General features: G+C 43.8%; 1 protein-coding gene across 1 annotated transcript; it reads right to left on the bottom strand.

The window, feature by feature from the left end:
• Positions 1–2,028: 2,028 nt before the first annotated feature.
• Positions 2,029–22,007, bottom strand: LOC139708506 (uncharacterized). The gene is made up of 11 exons (XM_071620452.1): positions 21,624–22,007; positions 20,240–20,251; positions 16,903–17,037; positions 16,179–16,355; positions 9,787–9,893; positions 6,727–7,022; positions 5,798–6,165; positions 5,509–5,594; positions 4,488–4,759; positions 3,567–3,712; positions 2,029–2,307 (listed from the first exon to the last, which is right to left on the bottom strand). Exons 1-11 carry the CDS (start codon positions 22,005–22,007, stop codon positions 2,029–2,031), a joined length of 2,262 nt encoding a protein of 753 aa, XP_071476553.1.
• Positions 22,008–22,321: the final 314 nt, after the last annotated feature.

The raw sequence follows: 22,321 nt of genomic DNA, 5'->3' as shown, positions 1-22,321 counted from the left end.
GGCAAACTTTTGAACATACTGAAATGAATATTTGATCAATTTATGAAACATCTTTCCAAACTATGGAGACACAAATTTGTATTCCATCCTAGTATTGTTACAGTCTTATGGCCAAATTATACCAAAAAAAAAAAAAAAAAAAAAAAAGAGAGAGAGAGAGAGAAAGAAAGAAAAATTGCTTGGTAGTTTTCCTGGTAACCTCAAAAAATGTATTTTTCGCCCAAGATCCTCGGAAGCTCTTCAGTGAGGGAACATGAGCCATATGTGTCATGAAAGCATGAAAAAAATGAAAGAATTTTTTTTTTTTAAATCCAAACTTTAAGGCACTGTGTTTCATGCACCGCATTCAGACATGTCTGTTGATTTCAGCCAGAGAGAAACATATTCAAAGCTTCACTGTACAGAGACATAAATAAATATCTTCAAACACACATTTTTATGTACAGACTTACATACATTCATACATACAAAATACAGGGTGCACTCAGATCTGAAACAAAGTTTACAGCACGTTGTCATTGTGCAAGAAACTAGTGTTTGTGCCAAAGACAATCTGCCATGAATATTTGGTGAATTTGTATCATGTATACATACCTCCATGCACACCCCACCACTCATACTGTGTTGGCTATTGCCTTCCTGAGTTTGAGAAAACTACCATTAAAAGAGATATTAACAGTCTGATATTTTACGATCTCAGCACAAAGGTAGACCATCTTTTGTATATGTAAAAAAAAAAAGCATTAGGACAGATAAGGCACAAATGAAATCTCAAATATATTTTTGTAACTAAATCCGAGGTACATCTAGCCATCTACCAATTTTGTTGAAACTTAAATGGAATTGAACTAAATTCTAGTGTATTGAGGTCCATTTGTGATTGCATAAATTTGGCAAGAGTCAACATATGGAAATAGAATAAAAACAACAACAAATGAACAATATAAATGGCAACTTTAAAGCCCTATGATCAGTAATACGACCTGAATTATTCTGTTCACATTTGTCTAAACGTCTCTTGTATTGACTCATGCGGGACTGTTATGATAGTATTGCGCTGTTGTCGCAAACCCCATGTTAGAGTACAACTTCAAAGTAAAACACTTTTTCAGAGGAGAAATTATTTAGCCATGCCTACGGCATCAGCCCGTCCTCTCTCGAACGAATACGAGAGTGAAATTACCACCGAGTTTTGAGTCTAGCCGTAGAGGGCAGCAGATTCACCCCACTTTTTGCATTCATCATCTTACACGATGGACGAGAATGTAGACCTACATACTGTCAGTCTGTGACTGTAAGAGTACAACTGAAAATTTCCCAAAAATATATAGGGTCATCCCACGAGTAGGGTCATCCCACGAGGCCGACACCCACGAGTCATACAGCCCATGAGTTCGACACTAGGCAAATAAGGCTCATGAGTTTGACACTAGGTAAAAACAGCCCACGAGTTCGACATTAATTACAACAGGGGGCTTAATGTATCGGTCTCCTGGGCCTTGTTTGCTTAATGTCGAACTCATGGGCTGTACGACTGTGGACTGTGTGATTCGTGGGTGTCAAACTCGTGACGTGCACCCAAATACATAGCAAACGAGACAATCCCAAACTAAATCGGTGAACCCGCCCGTCGAAGTCCATGACTCCATGAGTTGTCCGCGGCGGAGGCGATGTGTGTTACCCACTTAAAGTGCTACCCGTTGACAAACGATTATTTTACGGCAGTAGGGCTTACTTCTCAGCTCATGATCAGTAGACAGACGATGGAACAACAGCTGTCATCTTTCCATACTCGTCATTATTTATTGTACGCAAATGTGTATGAGGAGATTGAACGAATAAGATTTTTACGACCATGCCCGTCCCTCCGTTTGGAGTTGAAAGCTGATTGGAACAGAATTCGTTTTCTTTTCTAAGCACGCATGTTTTTAAATGCAAGCATCTGTGGTACAATCCACGATGAAAATGTTTAGTGTCCACGCGTGGTAATCGACTTTTCTTTTTGCTGGGAAGTCGAGGTCGAAGCGGTCAATGTACCGGTACGTCATCCGCGAAGACTTCTGTCGACTTCTGCCCGGCGAGGGGCGCGGCCGGGGCGGGTGGTGGGCCGGTCGAAGGAGGGGCGGCGGGCTGCGGAGGCGGAACCGTGCTGCTGCAGTACTGGCCGTCGAGCGTGAAACCCAGGCGGCGGGCCACGTGGAGGCGGATCTTGAGGGCGGGGCCAAGCTTGAGGCCCATATTGTGTAGGAGGTGGTCCTCGGTCAGCACGGGTAGAATTTCACCGTCGATGGCTTGCTCGCAGAATACCTGACGCAAAGAAGTCGACATAGGCACCATGAGTGATTTCAAGTGACATGCAATGTATCCACAACCAACTGCAGTAAGAGAGAGTCTTGTTGAATAACATTTTCCAGCGTTGATATAAATGTGTGACCATTATACGCCAGTGCTTCCGCGTCGAAAGACGCATTCATCCTGAATGAGAAACTATGGCCCGAATTCACGAAGGTGGTTTAAACTTGTTTAAACCTAGACCTTGGTACAAATTTAGACCATGGTTTAACACAAGCGTGAAATAGGCGTTCCTTTGACATGCGTCTATTAATGCGCGTTTGTTACTCGACGTCTGTGGGCGTACGCAATCTGTCATTCGTATTTACGCAGAAGAAATTTGCATAAACCATGGTTTATTTTTATTTTTTTAACCACCTTCGTGAATTCGGGCCTATGAGTTTATGTGCCTCAATTTACGGTAGTAAAGCTTTTTGAATTTGAAAGAAAATCAATAACATTTTACAAGGATGTTTTATCGTCATTGCCGGTGTAATGGATTTCGGCAATTTGTGTAAAGTGATTGTGATTAAAAGCAGAAAGCAAACATCGGATTTGGCACCCAATCAGCGGAAGGTACGAGGACATGGGAGTTTCCTAGTTGCTTGATTGGCCACGCGTAGTGCCAAGAGGAAATTGCATATATATTTCTCGTGCGACCCAGGGTAGTGTGAAAACGGGTACAATGTATTTGTAAATAAAAGTCTGGGAGAACTTGAACTTCATTGACGGACTTGATCATCACGGTAGAACAAACTTCAGCGTAGATTCAGATACAGATTTTAGCTCTAGACGTATGATAAATATTTTCATTTTTTTTTACTGATCCTCCTTTAAAAGATCACCGCCTCGGATGGATGTTGACATTATGCACGAACTGGTTACCTAAAGATAATGACGTGATTAAACCTTTGTGTTCTTTGGGTACCGATTTACACTGAACACCCCATAGCATTGTACACATTGTCCAGATTCCCTGGCACAGAAAGTGTTAATGTAATGCGATGAGTCAAGGACGAAAATACCCGGCAGCGCGCCCTCCCGGAGTACAATGCGACGTATGACGTCAGGTTCACCAGTGACTCTACGGGGTGCTGTTGTTGAGAATACGGTACATTTGTATTTCCAGGGAGGTGAGTCTCACTTCCCTGGTATTTCCAAGGGGTTTAAAACATGCACTTCCTGGTAATTCACGTATTTTCGTGTCGCGGCTATATGAGTGCACGTAGGCCTACCTGGCTGTACTCCTCGCACCCCTTCAGCGATTGGACGAAATGTGTGACGTCAGAGACGGACCAGGAGGCCATGTCTGCGGGGAGGAAGACCGTGTCGCCGTGGCCAGACGAAGGGTGTGACGAGGATGACGCGTTGCCGTCGTCACCTGCTCCAGGGTGGGACAAATGCAAATGCACTGATTACGTCACCGACTATGACCACTCTTTTGAACAACGTAGAACGGGCGTTGTTCTTTTAGTGGAGGCAACATACGAATTATGTTGCACAGGAGAGCCATGTTTATATTTTGAGGCCCCAGAAAATATCATGTATCCCATCGCCTGATAAAACATGGTCAAAGAAGGATAGGGCAATATACGAATGTATGGCTCAACTTGTAACACTTAGAATTACATGGCAGGAGTGATGTACGGATGTACGTATAAACAGATATGGACTGCTTTTCAAGGCATTGTTGATATCATTGCCTCGAGAGATCTCACTCAATGCCATGACCCGCGAGAAGCTTGCTCCGAGGGTCATGGCATGTAGTTGAGATCCTGGGGGACTACGATGTCAACAATGCCCGGAATAAAAGTAGCCCATATCTGTTATATGTACCAAATAAGATTACATGATATTCTACTTGGTCGATCGTAATCGCGCTATCCAATGACACTACTATGGCAAACAGTCGTCTGCGCCACCATAGACTTTTGCATTACGATGGTATTGGACAAGGGTCACTTCTCGCGCTATTTAATGGAAGTCAAGCCTCTACATAGCAAGGCTCGATATTAGTGGAACCAAAAGAGGGCAGTTTAGCACTAAGGGGCAGTTTTGGTACTATGGGGCTGAAGGCAATTGTCGAATTTACGCCCCCAATTTTAACGAATCAGAATGGATGCTTCGTCAGATGAGCTATAGCAGCTGACACTTACCGGGATGGTTGCTACTGTGCGTGCTGCTCGGTCGGCTGCTGCTGTACCCGCTGCTGGAAGACGCCACGATCTCGGGCCGCGTCAGCTCGATCATCTTTACGGGGGTACCGGGCTGCCGCAAGGACGAGCCCGCCGCGGAATGCGATCGCCTGGACGACGAGCTCCCGTTCGTGGATAGGTTGAGTTCCCCCGAGCTTCCGTGATGCGCGCTCGCTATGCCGTTGGTGGTGGTCGTAGTGCTTCGGGCGCCGTACCCTGGTGTCGACTGGTATCTGCGGAAGATGTAGAAATGTTAGCCTTTAGATATGTGAAGATTATGTTTTACGTGGAACGCGCGCATTCAAATCAGGATCAAGGGTAAACCAAGAGTAAAAGGCTGATTTTAATACTAGTGGATGCAAATTTATGGGTATTTTCCTCTCAGGGCATAGTAACGAGCTATTTCACCTACTTGAATATTCCCAGTGCATTTCAGTACTTTGGATATCCACTTTGTTTGCATTAGTTGCTGCTACGCTATGCAAGCATCTGGCAGGTTTTCTAGTTGTAACGAACAGCCGTTGTTACAGCAGCATGCATACACTTTTAAAGTGTTAGCAAACCGGTCCATATCCAGAAGATTATACTTGATAAAAGACCGGCGAATATCGACATTTCATCACAATGGGAAGAACGGCGTTACAGCTATGAGCATTTGTGTATTCCTTATTTGTTAAGCTCATCTTCACATAGCTAGTGCGTATGAGATATGTCACAATACTCACAGAAGTTTTACGAGTTAAACATATTGTTAGGATCCATCTCATTTAAATCAGAAGAGGGGTAAAACAGTTTCCTTGGAGACCTGACGGGACACCATTTGATAATATTGTAGTGTATCTTCAGCCAGATACGGAATGCTGCAACATTTGTTGTGATATTTGCACTCTAAATGCAAGGTACGGAAATTTGCTTCCATGCGTTATTATCTCATTGGTTCCTAACTAATAAATAGCAATCTGTGGTTGACTAACTAACTTACCTTGGTCTAATCGCCGCATTGACCTTGGTGTAGGACTGAGATGGGTGGGAGGAGAGGACGATATGGGGTGCTCTCTGAGGGTGAGCCTGGATGAGGTGAATGAAGGTTATTGACATCACTCAGGATTACTATCAGTCTAGTGTTGGGATATACACATGTAGCGGGTTTTCAGTTAAAGGTAAAGTACACAGGGCGACGTTAAATAAAATCGTTACATATTAATAATAACGTTACATAAGAAGATGTATAAAATACTATTATCATTATGTCATATCTGTATTGAGGTTACCTCTTCTCTTGCGCCCCCGACGTCGAGGTGCTGAGGGGCGGTTTGCTTGCGCGACTTCGTCTGGTGCTTGGCAATCATCAGAGGCGGCTGCGACATCAGCACTACGCCCGACGACCCCACGGCGGCCCCGCTGGGCGGAGACGCGGACGAGTTGCGGCTGAGATCGGCCGGAACTGACGCCGCGTTGGCTGTCGACGTGCCATTGGCGATGGACGCGCTCGCCATGACGGCAGCTTGAGCAGCACGGACCAGCCCGCCGCTGCCGCCGCCGTAAAACGACTGGATGTTGCTACCACCTGGTGAGGAGCTTCGTCCGAGAGGGGAGCTGGACCGACTGGTGCTCAGGTTAAGCGAGCGACGGAGGTTTTCTACGATATTGGGGTGTCGGAGAAATTAGGTGGAGAGCGGTAATATGCATTAAGCAAAATTGAGATCACGATTCAAATTTAACCATTACATGCTGAATTTGAAGTAGACACCTTTCGCTGTATATCGTATAAAAAAGTTTAGTAGTACACTATCAATTTTCTGAAGTTAATCAAACAGCAAAGGAAAACATTGAAAGACGTACCAGCACAATAAAAATAACAATATCACTACAGCCATACATTTTCTAGAACAAGAGTATAAATGAACATGCAGGGCAAATGAGAATTAGTCATAGAACAGATAGGAAGCCTGAATAATAATAATGTACCACATTAAAGTTCGATTTGGATTTTAATTTAGAATAGCTCCCTCCCCCCCCCCCCCCTTCACCCCTCACCCTCCCGACCAAGAAAAAAATAAATGAATGAAAAACTTAACCTCAAGATTCTTCAAGTAATATCTTGTCGGTTGCCTCATTACATCCACATCCACACACACACGAGCCCACACCAACACCACTTTATTTGGCATATTTCCTAAACACTATCAACCACGCATACCGATATTTTGTGGCTCTGGAGAGTTCGCCGCTTCAAAGATCCTCCTCTGCTGCTCGTCGTAGATGTCGTCCTCCCGAGGCGAGATGCTCCGAGCTCGCTTCACCAAGGCCAGCCCCGATGTCGACGACGACGCGGAGGCCGACGGCGGACTCGTCGTGGTGGGGCTTCCATTGTCGACGTTCAGCGGGCGCTTACGACTCCCGTCGTAGGAGTGGTGGCCGTTCTGGTTGTAGCCGTTTTCTCGATGCTGAAGCTGGTCGATGATCTCGTTTAGATGGCCCCCGTCGTTGTCATGTCTTTGCAAAAAGGGAAAAAAAAGTAGAGCAATATTGTCAATATCGTCAAAGCGCAAAAATACTTCTGCGCAGGCTGCAGAGCTCTATCACAATTGCACTGTGGGATTCCTCGGGAGCATTGTCACTTCCGGTTGTCCTGCACCTCTCAGTTCCCATTCGATTTGAGCAATTTTCGTCTGCTTTTCTTTCGTTGCTGCTTTCTGCTTCAGCTAGAATTAAGCTACAACGCTTCTAAATTTTACTGACTTGCGGTCGCTAGAGTCAGCATGGTTCTTTACTGCGAGGCTTCAATATGCAGGTCACATGCTAGAAAGCGAAGAAATCTTCAACGAAAAAAAAAAATGCCCCTGGACAAAGACGGAACGTGACCTGAGTGCAGCCAAGGCTGGATGCAAGTTTGTCCCTTGAGCTATCCCATAATGCATCTAAAGCCATACTCGCTGAGCGTCACCCAGGTATTGGCGATACAGAGAATTGAGATGATATAACAATTATATACGTTTTAGATCCGTTGGCTGGAATTCACAAAGGCAGTTTAAGTCTAGTCCATGGACTATGCAATGTGCGATTGCCCAGATTGTGAGACGTATCGCGTAATAGTATACGCCAAAGGATATCACATAATCGTGAACTTAACTTAATACGGTCCCTTTTTCAATAACTACATGGATGTACTTATGTATAATTGTAATCAGTCATGGAACCTTGGATATAAACTTCTGTCTTCTAATACTCAACTCTGATTGGTCAGTTCTGGGAAAGCCATGATGTATAGCGTGTGCACGTGTACGCGTGCGCGCGCGTGACGAGGCTCTGATCATTGTCACTCAAACAATCAGCAACCTTATCGTCACGTCGACTATGACGTCAAGATTTATATCAATTGCTCTTTCAACAACCTGTACTTACATTCCAACCAACAGACCCCCCCCCCCACCACCACCACAAAAAAGGAGAAATTATTAAAATGGTTGTCAAGCAAGTATGGATGTACTATCTTCCGTCTTCAAACAAATTGCACTTATTTTTTTTCTACCGAAAGTGCACGTTTGCTGTTATCAATTCAAGACTATAGGATATCTCGAATCCTGCCTGCCTTCCCCCTCCCTAAGATAGTTAACTCGGTGTGAGATATTTTCGATGTACCGAGATAGGCTGCTATTCTCTCCCTGACAGAAGAGATTTTTATATTTCCTGGGACGGTAATAGAATCTTCCTTTTCGCTGATGTACATATTTAGGAATACCCCCAGCAAATCATACGCGCTGCCAAGTATTGTTGTACTATAGAGAAAGGCATAACTTGACACATTGGCAGGAGCTAACCCGTAGCGTCGATCCATGCAGGCAAACAAGGCACCAAGCAAGGAAACAAACAAACAAAACATCAGCAACAGTTACTATGCGTAGTAGATGCATTAGTGCTTCTAGCTTTAGCTCTCTCGTTTTATCAGTCAAGCTTAATCCGTCTATTCCACGTCACAGTATCATCCAGCAGGGGCAGTCTTTTTGTCTTTCATTTTTTTTTTGCCTTTGTTATGTTTTGTCATGTTGCTTTTGCGAATGCCCCTCCCCCCCCCCAAAAAAAAAAATCGTTTATCAAATTAAGTGACTTTGTGATAGACGTTAGAGGAAGTATTTCTAAACATGAGGGAAAATAGGGAAAGCTCTGAATGTTCCCCCTCCCTTCCGCTAGAAGGGTGAAACCAGGCAGTAAAAACATTAGTCATTTTGTTACGATCGCACACTGTGACGAGGGCACACACAAAGAATACTCGGGAGACTTTTCTTCTTCTTTTGGGTCATAAACAGCTGGGCAGAAGGGTAAAATGGCAGTGAAACATCGACGTTAACGAACAATTAGACTAAAATGAAATAGACGAAAAGTAACGGGAAAGACACAACATAACATTAATTTTCCATTATGGCGAACAATTTGAGTTGCAAACGCAAATCTCAGGATGGACCTGGGAGCATCTTGGAGGAAGACTGAAAAGCACACCTGTCTATAAAGTTCTGAATTTTCATAGACGCAAAGGTGAATATAAACACTGGGTGCTGTGTGTGTGTGTGTGCTTGCGTGTGTGAGCGCTTGACGTCAGAGTACAATACGTCATGTTTTATAAACTTCTCGAGGGAATTATAATGAGCTGACGAAAACGAGTATAAAAAAAGAATGGGGTCATCCCACGAGACCGACACCCACGAGTCGTACGGCCCACGAGTTCCACAATGAAAAAGGGTCCACGAGTCATACCGCCCATGTGAGTTCGACACGAAGCAAATAAGGCCCATGAGTCCGACAGTAGAGACAAACAAGGTCCACGAATTCGACACTAGACAAAAACGACCCACGATCGGAGACCAACATACATGTATTGCATCATGGTGATTACTAATAGCATGTCGGTCTCGTGGGCATTTTTTTTTTTTTTTGCTTTTTGCTTTTTGTCGACCTCGTGGGCCTTATTTGCTTACTGTCGAGCTCATGGGGTGTATGACTCGTGGGTGTCGAACTCGCCACGTGCACCCAAAAGAACAAGCTAACAAGTAAGCGAGAAAACAAGCAAATAAACTCAGTGGGAATTGATGTGTGTGTGTGTGTGTGTGTCTGTGTGTGTGTGCGTGTGTATGGCTGCATGTGTGTGCCCAAGCCATGTATTATAACACCCTCGTAAGTTGCCCTAAGCAAGGGAATTCATTTACACACTAATGTTAGGCCCATGCTACCATATAAAACAGCACGAGATCCCATTCTTTCTCACCCGTTACTGCGACGAAGTCTAGACCGATCCATGACGGCGAGAGACCCGGTGTTGTTGGCTCCGGCCGTCGGCAAGGCAACACGTCGATCTCCGAGCCGCAGTCCTTTCTGTAGCAGCGAAAAGTGACAGCGAAAAGAACGAAAGTCAGTCTTTCGATGCGTGACACGTTGATGGGTTGTTGATCGAGGAGTTTAACTTCCAAATTCCTGACAAAATGCTAATGATCTTGGAGATACTTTTTTCTGAACAAAAGCGATTTCCTGCTCCAATTGCGTATACATAATGTTACTTGCTGACTATATCAAATATTGTAAAGGCCTTTAAGCAATCGCTTGCTTGGATAATGAAGTATTACTTAGCAATCGTTGATAATCAGCTCAAAGGGCGACGTTAATGCATTCCTAGAGAATGGGTTAACATGATAATGAAACTATTGAGGGAATGACAAGCATATTCTAGACGTTTCGATAATTAGGAAGTGTAAAATTAAAAGACTGCTTTGACGTAGTCACCGAATAGGGTATAACAATGCTCGTCAATGATGGAAGCATGATCGTGATCGACTCAAGTTACGTTGAATAGCATGTTGTCGGCGTGTCCCGAAAAGCCTTAGAAAATTGTTGTGGAATCTTTTCCTACAGACTGCTTCTATTCCGGATGAGAGAAAAAGACTATGCTTATGTCATTCATACGATGTATTCACGAACAAACGCCAGAGGAGACACATATTTTTTTTTTTATTACAGCATAATAATGCATTCGCACGCACGCACCTACGCGCGCATTCTTTTGCCTCACAATAATAGCCGGCCGCCGATGAAGGAGGCGCTATATCAATATTTTTTTTTCATCGTTCCTACTCCGCCTCTTGGATGGAGTTATCTTCCTATATATATCATATATAAATTGTGTGTGTGTGTGTGTAAGTGTGTGTATCTACCATCAATCATTAAACACACACGGACGTGCACTAAACACACAGAAATATAAATGCTGGCGCGAAACACAAGACCTACAAAAGATAAGTGCACGGACTCTTCTTTGTGCTATGGTGAAGTTGTGGGAATTATCAATGATATAGCGACCCGTCCCGTTTGAAATTGAATCAAATTCAGGAAATAAACACGAGGTGAAATTTCACTCGAGCCAAAATGCTCACAGCTTAAATGACAAGAGGAAACATGAAAATATTGTGTTTTCCCGTCGCCGGAAATAGCTTAAGTAGAAAGAAAAGCGGCCATGGAGGAAACGAAACCGGAGAGCAATGTGCTTTCCACAGACGCATCGCAAAATATTCAAATGAGTTACAAAATGAGAGTATGAGTGAATCGGGACAATGAGGTTTGCAGAGCAAGACTCCTACTTACTGTGTAGACACGTTATATCTTTGGCGCAACAGCCGGTAAACAACAACTGAGATTTTTTCCCCCGTAAAGATGCAATGGTACATGCCTATTTGAGACGAATTCGCCTTTGTTTCTGCAAGTATTTCTTTGGGCAATATAATTATCGTGAGACCATACAGCAATCATCAATAAAGACTGAAAGTAGTTTCGTTAACATGCAGAGGGTAAACAAAAACGACAAGGCCATAGAGCCCCTGTACCATGTGTACTAAAGTTAATAACAACCGTGACAACAGACAATGCAGTGGTGATTATGCTTTCTAAGATGTAATGTAATGAATATTGCCTCATACTAACGATAACTGAACGAGAAACAAGCAAAGAACACCAATAACAAAGAATTGATGCATTTTTACGCGCCCATGCGTGTTACTTCTGACACGTCCTAAAGAATCTCCGGCGACGTAGGCGAAGTACGGTTGAAATGGTATGCGTCATGATGGCGTGCGCCATACTGTCTTTCCTGTGGACACAGATGCGAAACCGGTGCCTTCACACATTTTCAACAAAACAAAACACACCTACATACAACCTGTAACCAGGAAAGAAAACAAAAACAAAAACAAACAAGAATACATGGGACGAACACTTTACGGCATAAACATCAATCCAACACACAATTACTCTCACCAACACCGTGCGAGTTACCGCAAATTTTCGTTTGAACAAATAGAGCTAATAATGAGTAATGGTGCGCACGAGCAAAAAACAGTTAACGTAACATAAGTCAAAACAACTGACCACTTTCGTCTCTATAATGCTCGGGAATGGCGGCTGATCACAGGCAGTATATAGGTGTTGGTATAGTGACAAGAATTCGGCGATTAGATGGGAAATATGGCGACTGTCAAAATGGCGTCGGATCGAGCAGCAAAGACAAAAAGCCACCCAGAAGCGTCATTCGTCAGACGACATAATGTTGTCTGCTCCCTCGTGGTCAGCTCCCTCGTATCCTGGCGCCAAAATCAGGGCTCTTCTCCTCTTCCTATTGTATCTCACGCGGGCCGCCCTCCGAGCGCACAAAGACAGCACACTCTCGTTTTTATTCCCCGACAGGAACCCGCGTCAAAATGTATTTACAATTTATCCTGCGCAAATGCAACAAGGCTTTCGATAATTTACTTCGAATTAGACGGATTTTCCTCTCCCCCTTTTCTGGAGAGGAGAAACCGAGTTGGACTGCCCTACCCCGGCAATTTCCTTCCTGAACGTTCTTCCGCGAGCATATTCACTTACAGATGGCCGCGACTCAGCGGATATCCCCGGGAGAGTTGCGGGGATAGGATGTGAGACTGTATCGCCTGTTTTTTAAGGGGCGATGGTGATGATGTCGATGTTTGTGTGTTTGGCTGGATCATAACATAAAAGGAAAAGTGAAAGAGAGAAGGGGGAGGGGAGGAGAATGAGAAAGAGAGGGAGAGAAAGGGAGAGAGGGATAGAGAGGGAGGGATAGGGAGGGGGCCTGGCGCGTTCTCTTACAGGGGGCTAAGATGGTGAGTTACCGGAGCGGTAGTGATCTCAGGAACATGGGATGCGCCGAGTTGAGGGACGGATACCCTCGTGACAGGGGCCACTTTCCTTTTCTCGGCAAAGACTCAGGCCAGGTCGCCTTTAGATTGCCAGAACAGATTGATCGTGATCCCAGCGCGTCCAAAGAGACTGTTATTACGTCATCATATGTTTTCCTTTTTGTTTTTATTTTTTTCCTTTCCTATCGCAGAAGTCGATTAAGTTTCCATATATCACCTTATACAGTTGCTAGATTTTGATACGCTGCAAAGATAGGTGTACACTCTTTACGGGAAAAGGGGTTCGTCTTCTGAAGTCCTCTGCGGTTTTGGTTATGTTTCATTCTGTATCTCTCACAACTGATGGCTGGAAAGATCTAATCTTACTGTTCTTTCTCTGTGATGTTATCATCCTTGCGCGTTTCGTAACTGCTGCATCTGCTCGGCGAGATCTCCCAAACCACCTTTCCTGTTGCAGTCTACAGAGGATTTCTCACGAATTACTCAGAACGATTTTTTTTTTCACTTCCTAGATTCAGGATGAGAAAAACCGCAAGGCTTCATAGTTTGTGCATATTTAGTTTCGCAAATTGATTCTTGATATGCGCTGATCTATTTTGATTTAGTTTTGCATCATATATATATATATGGAAGTGCCTTTTGTATTCCTCGGGCATGATGGATCTTTGCAAAGCATTCCTAGAAAAACAAAACAAAACAACAATTATTATAAATCTTAAAACTCATAGAGATGATTTATGACTAGATTGGCCATCCCGGCTAGACAACATCTCATCGCCAGGTACGTGTTAACGAAGAAATGATATCTTACAGGACAAACACACCTTTCAGCAGTGGACATGCACAATCTATTTTTGACTCTTTAACCGCTCTGCGTTGCGACCACAACTGCAGTGGCACCTGCGAAACCTGTCGTTCATGTAACTAAAGCTGGCGCTACAACCAAAACCACCGCCAAAGGGACCCGTGAAACTACCCAACTAAAATTGTCTGTAAGACCAAGGACGTCTCTTTCCAACTCCTTGGTAAGTAAGACTGCACATCCTCCTTTCCGTATTCGAACATGATGCAAATTTAAGACTGGAATAAAGTAGAAGAATCAAAATGATTAGCACCTTACATCTCTAAAGATCGCAGTATAGTTTCACCAGAACAAAATGGGTTAACACTTTTATCTGATACTGTGCTGCATGGGTGTATGCAAGGGGGGGGGGGGGGTCGGGAGGGTCGTACGACCCCCCCAAATTTTCAAGAGGTCCACTTTTTGTAAAAGACATTTTTTTGAGGGTTTTTTTACTCTATATAGGCCTACAACAGGAAAAAAAAAGTGACCAGGTGGTGTTCCAGCAAATTGTCAAAAACCTCGTAAATTTCGTAACTTAGTTTTAGTATGCCATAATTTACCTTATTTCTAAGCTGCACTGCCATGCCGAAAAAGTCACTTTTGTATGCACCAAATTGCCCCACTTTAAGATATAGAATTCAAAAACTCCCTACCGTGGAAGGGGGGACACCCCCCTCCCACACCCTCCCCCCGCTCGGTCGCTCCGCTCCCTCGCAAAGGTAAAGGTTCAAAAATTTTGGTTACGACCCCCCCAGAAAAAATCCTGGATACACCCCTGTGCTGTTACCATTGGAGGCCAACTTAGGATGTAGCTTTAATGTTACATTTCGTTTTGCCGTTTGCATCATCCATAACCTTCCTGTTTATGATTTTTTTTAAAGCACGATTTCCCCTCGACAGCGTTGTGCATTAATGACAACGTACGCATTTGAAAATCAGCGCATAAATTGTCGGTTCAGCAATTTGCTGCATACTAGTATACTAGTCGAGACGAAGTCATCATATTGTCGTCCTTAACTATACAGGAATTCAATACTAGCAATGTAACATGAGCATGAGCACGCATATTTATTTTCATTTGTGAAATGTGAGAAAGAGCAATCAAGGCAATCTAAACAGTTTATGCGTGCCTCGTGCCAACATCTCTCTCTCCCTCTCTCTCTCACACACACACTTTCTCTCCCTTTCTTTCTTTCTTTCTTTCTTTCTTTCTTTTTTCTCTCTACCGTTGCTCAGCTCTACGCCTGATATTAAAATCAGGAAATCGCGCCGTTTCCGCCATATTAGCGGTCCGGACGCGGGGCAGAGGGCGCAATCACAGTGCAGGGTATCCGTTAGAGGTTAGGGCAGTTTCCTGCTGTGTCATCCTTCTATCGCTTCACCGGCTCTCACTTCCGGTTTACTCCCCCCCCCCCTCCCCCTACCCTCCAACTAAGGGCCAGGGGGCGACGGTTAGGGGCGGGGAAGAGGCCGTTTTTACTTCTCGTCCGTTTTACATGACCATCCTTTTCCCCTTGGACGCCTATATATCGACCATGAGTTGACGGGGATGTTATGCAAATTTGTTTCATATCATTTCAAGTCAAACGACTGGCAAATAGTCTAGAACTCGGAGGACAAACTTCGTGCCTTCTGAGAACAGCGTGTCTCGACGGAAAAACAAAGAAGAAGAGAAAAATCGTCTCTCTCTGTTAGATCTACAGTTGTAGTGCCAAGACTGTACCATCTTTCCCTTCGGGCATGGCACGCACGGGAGGCAAACATCGTCACAAAACAGTCTGTTAGTCATCCTCGCCTTCCTTTTGGGTGGGGGGATTCACTATTTGGGAAGATCCTCTCAGATCAGAGATAGCCTTCGAGTTTTGTTTCATCAGCAAGCTTCGCTCCTTTCCCTCCCAGTCCGCTTCGGATCTGTGTTTCCCTCCAGTCTTTCACTTTCTACGTTTTCTTCGGATGTAAAACTATGATAAACAATATCACTCGGTTTTGTGCGCAGTGTTTGTTTGCGCAGCCCAGCTTATCTTATGTGTTGATATTTTGAAAGTCCCCTTTTGGGGATTTTCCCTATAGACAGTGGTGGCGCGTGTCATCTTGTATCAGACAATCACGTCCGTTAATCGATGTGTCTCAGAACCGTATCGACACCATCACGTCCTAGCTGAAGTGATGGTCTGTATTGCACTTAAAGTGATACATAAATGTGAAAAAAATCACGAAGGTACTAATCGTGCATAATTATGCATACATTCTCATCCAGGGTGCAGTAAATGCTGGATCTTTTTAAAAGATAATATGACAACCACAACAAAAACAAAGAAAAATACCAACAACTGAAATAGAGGGCGCACTTCATATACTATAGTACACCAACTTTTGCGGAAGCTCGTGATCGGATAAACTTACCATTCGGATGCCATTTTGCCCCCTTGAGAAACTGCATCAAGAGCCGAACGCCAAGTATAAGATATAACTATCGGCAGTGGCATATCGCATACGTCCAACATTGTCAACGGCAGGTGGGGCTCTTTCTTTGCCCCCCTCTCCCCCTCGCCCTTCCTATATCCCTCCCCCTCTCTCCCCGCGAGGTGGTACAGTATGGTGGGAGGCACTTACCGACGCAAAGTTGAGTCTGCATGTGTCGCACTCGCACATGAGCGGATGGGCGCGCAGGAGGCCACGCCCCATGAGGATCTTCAGACTTTTGCCCCGGTGTCTGATGCTTCGTTTCCAGTCCTTGGCCGTCTCGCGCCCGCTGATGAACTGAAACTCGTTCGGCGTGTACCAGCGATCCTGGATACAAAAAGGAGGGAGTTTGATTAAGTCAGTGTAAACGACATAACGCTAAAAAAATATAACAAGTAGCGATATAATACGTGCCACCGTGGAATAAAAGTAGCCCACATAGATTGTATGGCTGATTACCCCTTACCTTAGCCCGTAAAATCCTAGAAACTACATTTCTGTCGTTTGGTGCTGAATCACTATTATATGATTTCTTACCATTCATTGTCGGTGTTTTAACAAGGTAGAGTGAAAACTCTTTCATTTTACAAATCTGATGTTCATATAGATTTGTCTGTCTCTTCACAGAATACATTTTCAAAAGTCACTTTATTTCTGACTTCATACCAATTTCAAAATTGGCAACAAGTTCTAGAAGATGAAGTTCCTGTATATTCAACCGAACTTCTTGGGCGGGGCCTATAAACACAACTTGGAACTTTTTCTTTCTGTCACGTTTGTTATCTACTGACAGGGGAGAGACAACACAATTTCGTTTCGAGAGCAAACACTGTATTCGTCCCTGCCCCTTTTTTTCTGCACACAGTTCGCTCACCTCGAAGAAAATGCACTGCCCCTTGGATCCCTGGCAGAGCTTGTTGACGTAGAGGAGGGCGCTATTTGCCCCGCAGTCCACTTCAAGAACCACGTTGCCGTCACGGTCCTGGATGGGCGTGAAATCGTCACACTCCTTTTCGCTCTGCACACGGTACCAGGAAATTTCAGAAAAAGGGGCGTGGTCAGTTTAAAACGTGGAGTCATTACAAAACTTATTATTAACACATGTTTGACGGCATTGTCTTTCACTCGTCTCTTTTGATTCCGGGTTGTTCTCTCTCTCTCTCTCTTTCTTCTTTTTCTTGTTCTTCTTATTGTTATTCTTCTTCTACTTTTTCTTCTTCCATCTTTCTTCCTTTTCACTCTCTTCACCTTTTAAATGTGTCCGAAAGGACAAAATGCATACCATAAAAGATAATTTATAAAAACGTACAGAATGCAGAACACCATAACTTAATCAAAACATTAATCTCTTCGTGCTCTCTATCTCTCCATAGTAACCGGGTACTCTCTTTTATTTCATTTCTCTCTCTCTCTCTCTCTCTCTCCCTGTCTTATCTGGCTTCCAACACTTTCTGTTGCTGAAAGTCATGTGTTGTCAGAGTGTTATTTCGTGCCATCGAAGTAATTTGAAATCTACCTAAGACAGGCCAATGAGATTACGTTTCCCTCTCCGTGTGTGAGGATTGCTTCGGACTTTGGGTCGTGAGATTGAAGACTGCATGTCAGGGTTAAATGTTCCGCTGTCACAACTAAACTATTTTGGTCCCGTTTACAACATGTTTGTTTATCAAATGGTCTACATACTAATCGGTGATTTCTCATGAAGCAACCGAGTGACTAATCCATCACTGATCGAAATCGTTCCATTGCCTGCTGACGTCACGTCAAGTAAGGTAATTCAAAAATTTGATCGCCTACAATTATATGATGTGGATATATTGTAGACCATCTCTAATATAACAAAATATTGCCTTTATTCGTTGTAATAAAACACTTGACAGTTCCTTGGAGAGTTATATTTTCCTCTCGAAACAATATTTTCCCTGAGCGATGCGCACTCATGGGAAATATAACTCCCGCAGGGATGTCCAGTGTTATATTACATAAATAGGCGATATCTGTTCAATATGGCACTGTCAATATCACTCTGAAATTATGGTCCTGAAAGGACGAAACTTGGTCAACCTCATGCGAAATACTTTTGAGGGCAATCTACGATGTAATGTTGGGTAAATCAACTGCAAGGCTAAGGTCAAAGGTTATATGTCAAGGTCAGACTCTGCAACCCACCGATATTCACCCATTTTTTAAGAATCCTGTTACGAAATAATGAATTGACATTTGGCATAAGAACAAATTATTGCAAATCAGATTATCGATATAATTCCTTGCAAGGTGCTACGAAGTTTAGAGATGTGTCGAAACGAAAAGAAAAGGGATTTTTTATTTTCATCATTTGACAACTTTCAGCTCAGACGGTCATTGGGCCATCGCTCTCCTTAATATTACATAACATTGCAGAACACAAAAGAGAACAATTTTGTTTTGTTTTTGTTTTTGCTCGGATTTTTTTCTTTTTTTTTTCTTTTTTTTTTTACAGACGACGAGGGCACAATGGATTTTTCTTTCTTTTTTTTACTAATAAGTTGCGGAAGGACACGACAAAACTCGGCTGCGGAATGCGATGCAGATTTACATCGTGCCGAGAATTACATATGATTTTCACCGAGTAGACGCGCGGAGAGCAAGTGCTATATCAAAGTCTTCTAAAAATAGCAGGATCGAGATGAAGCAAGTATCGCGCGTGTCTTCATCAGTCTCCTTTTTCGGAACCACAAGTCTGATATCTCTATAGCAACTATATGCATACGCCGAAAAAGACCGAGAAAAAACAGGTCACGTGTTTATGTAAAGCGCAACGCTCATAGCAACTGTTCATTCGCTAGTAGGGCGAAGAGCAAAATCTAATTGATGGGGGGGGGGGGCACAGAAATACTTACAACAAACTTGAAAATTATCACTCACAACAGTGTAGAGTCGGGCCTAGTATTTAACAACACGCACGATTTTCCTTTATTGATCCCCAAGTAGGGCCTTAGGCAGGGCTCCACACTAAATCATCAATTTCAAATTTTTGGTGGCCCGAGAGAAAAGTTTGGTGGCCCGAAAAAAACAATAAAAACATTAAAAGTCCTTTTTGTTTATGAGTCAAATATTCAAGTTTTATCATAGTAAGAATTGGAAGCTGGGCATAATCTTATCTACTCATAAATAAACCTCAACAAACTCGCAACACAGCTCTCAAGCACTCATTCAGTCCTTTACATCCATGCATCCTTTAAACAAATTTAACTGCTAATTTCCGGTGCAAAAAGTTACGAATTTATTTACATACTTTTCAATAAGTTTTGGCGGCCCCAGGCGGGCCACCAAATTTGACCTTTTTTGAAATTTGGTGGCCGACTTTCATTTTTGGTGGCCCCGGGCCACCGGGCCACCGTTAGTGTCGAGCCTTGCTAGGTCATGTGCAAGGTAGCATAACTGCGACAGAACGGGCAAATCTCCGTCCAGACAGAACGGTCTAGTCATATACTGTAATGAGTATCACGATCAGGATTAAGGAGCCAAACGCAAACAAGCAAATTAAGAGCCCTTTTAAACTTTTAATAAAAATCTTGTTTCAGTCATAGCCTTTTGTTGGGTAAATTGACAGTTTTCCTTTTTGGACATGGCTGTGACTCCCGAGTGGGACGACAACTGTAACAAAATTCACACACACACACACACACACACACACATACATATCTTCTGTATCGCTTTTAAAAACAGCACACACACACGCTAAAGTGATTATTTGAATGACTTAAATCAATGAATTTATCAGCACTGAAGTTTACTTCACAAGCGAACTTGGAATAAGATATTTTGAGCCCTACCATCATCAATCATTTTCAAGCGACGTGTTTTACTTTTTAGTCATGGTCTACACAACCACTTGAACCTACCTTCATGATTTCAACTGTGTAATACGCAACGGAAGTGTTTGAGGTTTGTTCGTGCGGCGGCTCCGGTGCGGGTTCCGGCGGCGGGCCCTGCATGGCTAACGGCATGGCTAACGGCATCGGGATAGGACCGATCGGTCCAAGTCCCGGAGCTGACCCCGATGCCATCATCACGTTCACGCCCATGCCGCCCGCCTCCATCAAGGGGGCTGGTACCATCATCATTCTGTTTTCAGTAATGGCGCTAGCACCTAGAATGTGCTGTAAAAGCACACAGATACGTGCTTGCGATGAGCGGAAGAAAGAAGCAATTTTCGTCTTCAAGTTCACTGACAATTCGCACTTTGCCGTAGACTCCAGCTGCTTCTTGGCACGATCGACGTCGAGCGCTGCTAGTGTTTTTGTGTGCTATGCGTATGCGATATGCATACCAAAGAAACCGCAGTGGTGGACTTTTAAACACGACGCGCATACGCAATCATCGAATTCTCGCGCGAGACTTGGTACGCGCACGCGTGGGTATTTGCAAAATTGCGCACACCGTAATTCGGGTCGCGTCGCCATAGCGGTAGAGCACTTCTTGCCTTATTGTGACGAAGTTCTTCGTGGTTCAAACCAAAGGCGTGTTCTGTATCCTAGTGAAGAGGGCGTGGCTAGTATGTGCTGGAATGACAATGAATGGTCGATCGTATTTTCAATCAATCATGGTGTAGTCACATCAAAATGGTCATACCATTTTTAGGCGATCACGAGCTCGTATTTTTGTATGTTTTCTCCGGCAATAGAAATAAATGAAAACGTTTTAACATCTTAAGGTTTAAAACTGTGCACAGAACCACATTGTTTGGCGACGTGAATTTAGATTACTTCAGCTGAACCAAAATATGGCTGACCGAAACTTCTGGATGATAATTATTGTGGATTGTGTGTTGTCTCAGTTTTGTTTTTTGTTTTCAAACCACGTTGTTGAGAATGTTGGTAACCCCCGCCTTTACTGTGTTTGCTGCCGAATTCGATCCAAACGATCAGTGTACTATTACTCACAGAGTTTACCCCCCCCCCCCCCCCAAGCACATTTTATAGGGGAACGTCCCTGAGTAGTTTGTCGTAAACGCTTTGAAAGTGAAGATCACATTCGATTTCTTCAGAGGCTTTAGGAAAGCTACCAAAAATGTTCATTCGTCAACTTTACAAACACCCTTCGTATGGGAGTCGACGAGTGTGTTGTTGTGTTCAAGATCAATAATTCAGCGTTGAAAAGATTGGGATAAAATTTCGATATTTAATCGCGGACATTGTTTATGGAGGAGGTTGATTCAATTGCGCTTTAAAGTACCGACATTGTGATTATCACTTGGCCGTCAACTTGCAATGTGTGATTGTTTTGGTTAAACCAGTTACAGTTCATGAAAAAGGTGTTGATATTAAATCAAGCGTCAAGTGCATTTTTGTCTGCTACAGTCACGTACACATTCCAGGGAAAAATCGAGTCTCCCAATTAAGAGTCAGCTGTTGTCTTGCTTATAAACGCAGAAACACAGAGCAGCAATTATTTAAGGGAAGCAAAAAAAAAAACAAGTGCAAGGCGCAGGAGTTCCAGGAGTTCACATAAATCGACTTTGACGAACTCACTCCCCCTGTAGGCCCCTACATCTTCCGATTTTGGTACAACATGATAAAAAGACGCGAATGGGGATCGACCTGTAACACCTACCATTCCGTCAAAGGGTGAATATCGGTCTTGTTGGTTGAAGTCATCCGAGGCGCCGTCGTCGTGATCTAGCTGCGGTGAGTGGAAGTCGTCAAGATCGTCCATGGTTTCGGAAGGTGGTCGATTCGACGCTTTCTTCTCTCCAGCACGCTCGTCATCGCTCCCGAAGGGCCGGGAAGAATGCTGGTCGGACGAGGCGGACAATGCCTTCGCCTCGTTGTCGATCGCCTCATCGCACTCCCTGTCAAAGTCCTCCTCGTCCTCTGGTACGACCTCGACCTTGATCTTGACCGGCTTCGTGACTGTCGACTTTGTGGTTGATGACGACTGATCCGAGCCTTCTTTTTTGGTAGTGGGTTCTTCGACTTCTTTGTTAACGCTCCCCATGCCTGTCGTTCTCCCATTCTATCCACTGCTGTCTGTATTTATTCCTCGAGAACTTTCCTTTCTTTGCCTTGCTCCAGTTTCTGTGTGTATATAGGAATAAAAAGAAAACCCCACACGATCATCAAAGAGCACCGTTTATTAAGAAGGTTTTCCGATAGGACATTAAACTGACTGCTAGAATAATAACGAAGATGATAACAATATCAGCAATAATGATAAGGATGATGCAGTGATTTTAATGATACCCAGGGTGGCTCTTTTTACAGAGGCAGCATGGCTGTTATCCCGAAGGGCCTCGCCATTATATTTACAGT

This window comes from Diadema antillarum, unplaced genomic scaffold (genome assembly GCF_040938485.1).
Source record: "Diadema antillarum isolate AM-2024a unplaced genomic scaffold, OU_Dant_1.0 seq00001343_RagTag, whole genome shotgun sequence".
In the NCBI taxonomy this organism is placed as follows: Eukaryota; Metazoa; Echinodermata; class Echinoidea; order Diadematoida; family Diadematidae; genus Diadema; species Diadema antillarum.
This window is presented reverse-complemented; position numbering and strand designations above follow the sequence as displayed.

Bases quoted from the DNA above. Each gene is read 5' to 3' on its own strand.
- LOC139708506 (XM_071620452.1), bottom strand. From the start codon at position 22,007: ATGGGGAGCGTTAACAAAGAAGTCGAAGAACCCACTACCAAAAAAGAA. The intron at 7,023-9,786 runs GTGAGAAAGAAT...CTTTTTGCAAAG, and splicing joins AGACTTCGTCGCAGTAACGG to ACATGACAACGACGGGGGCC. The intron at 6,166-6,726 runs GTATGCGTGGTT...CCAATATCGTAG, and splicing joins TCCAGAGCCACAAAATATCG to AAAACCTCCGTCGCTCGCTT.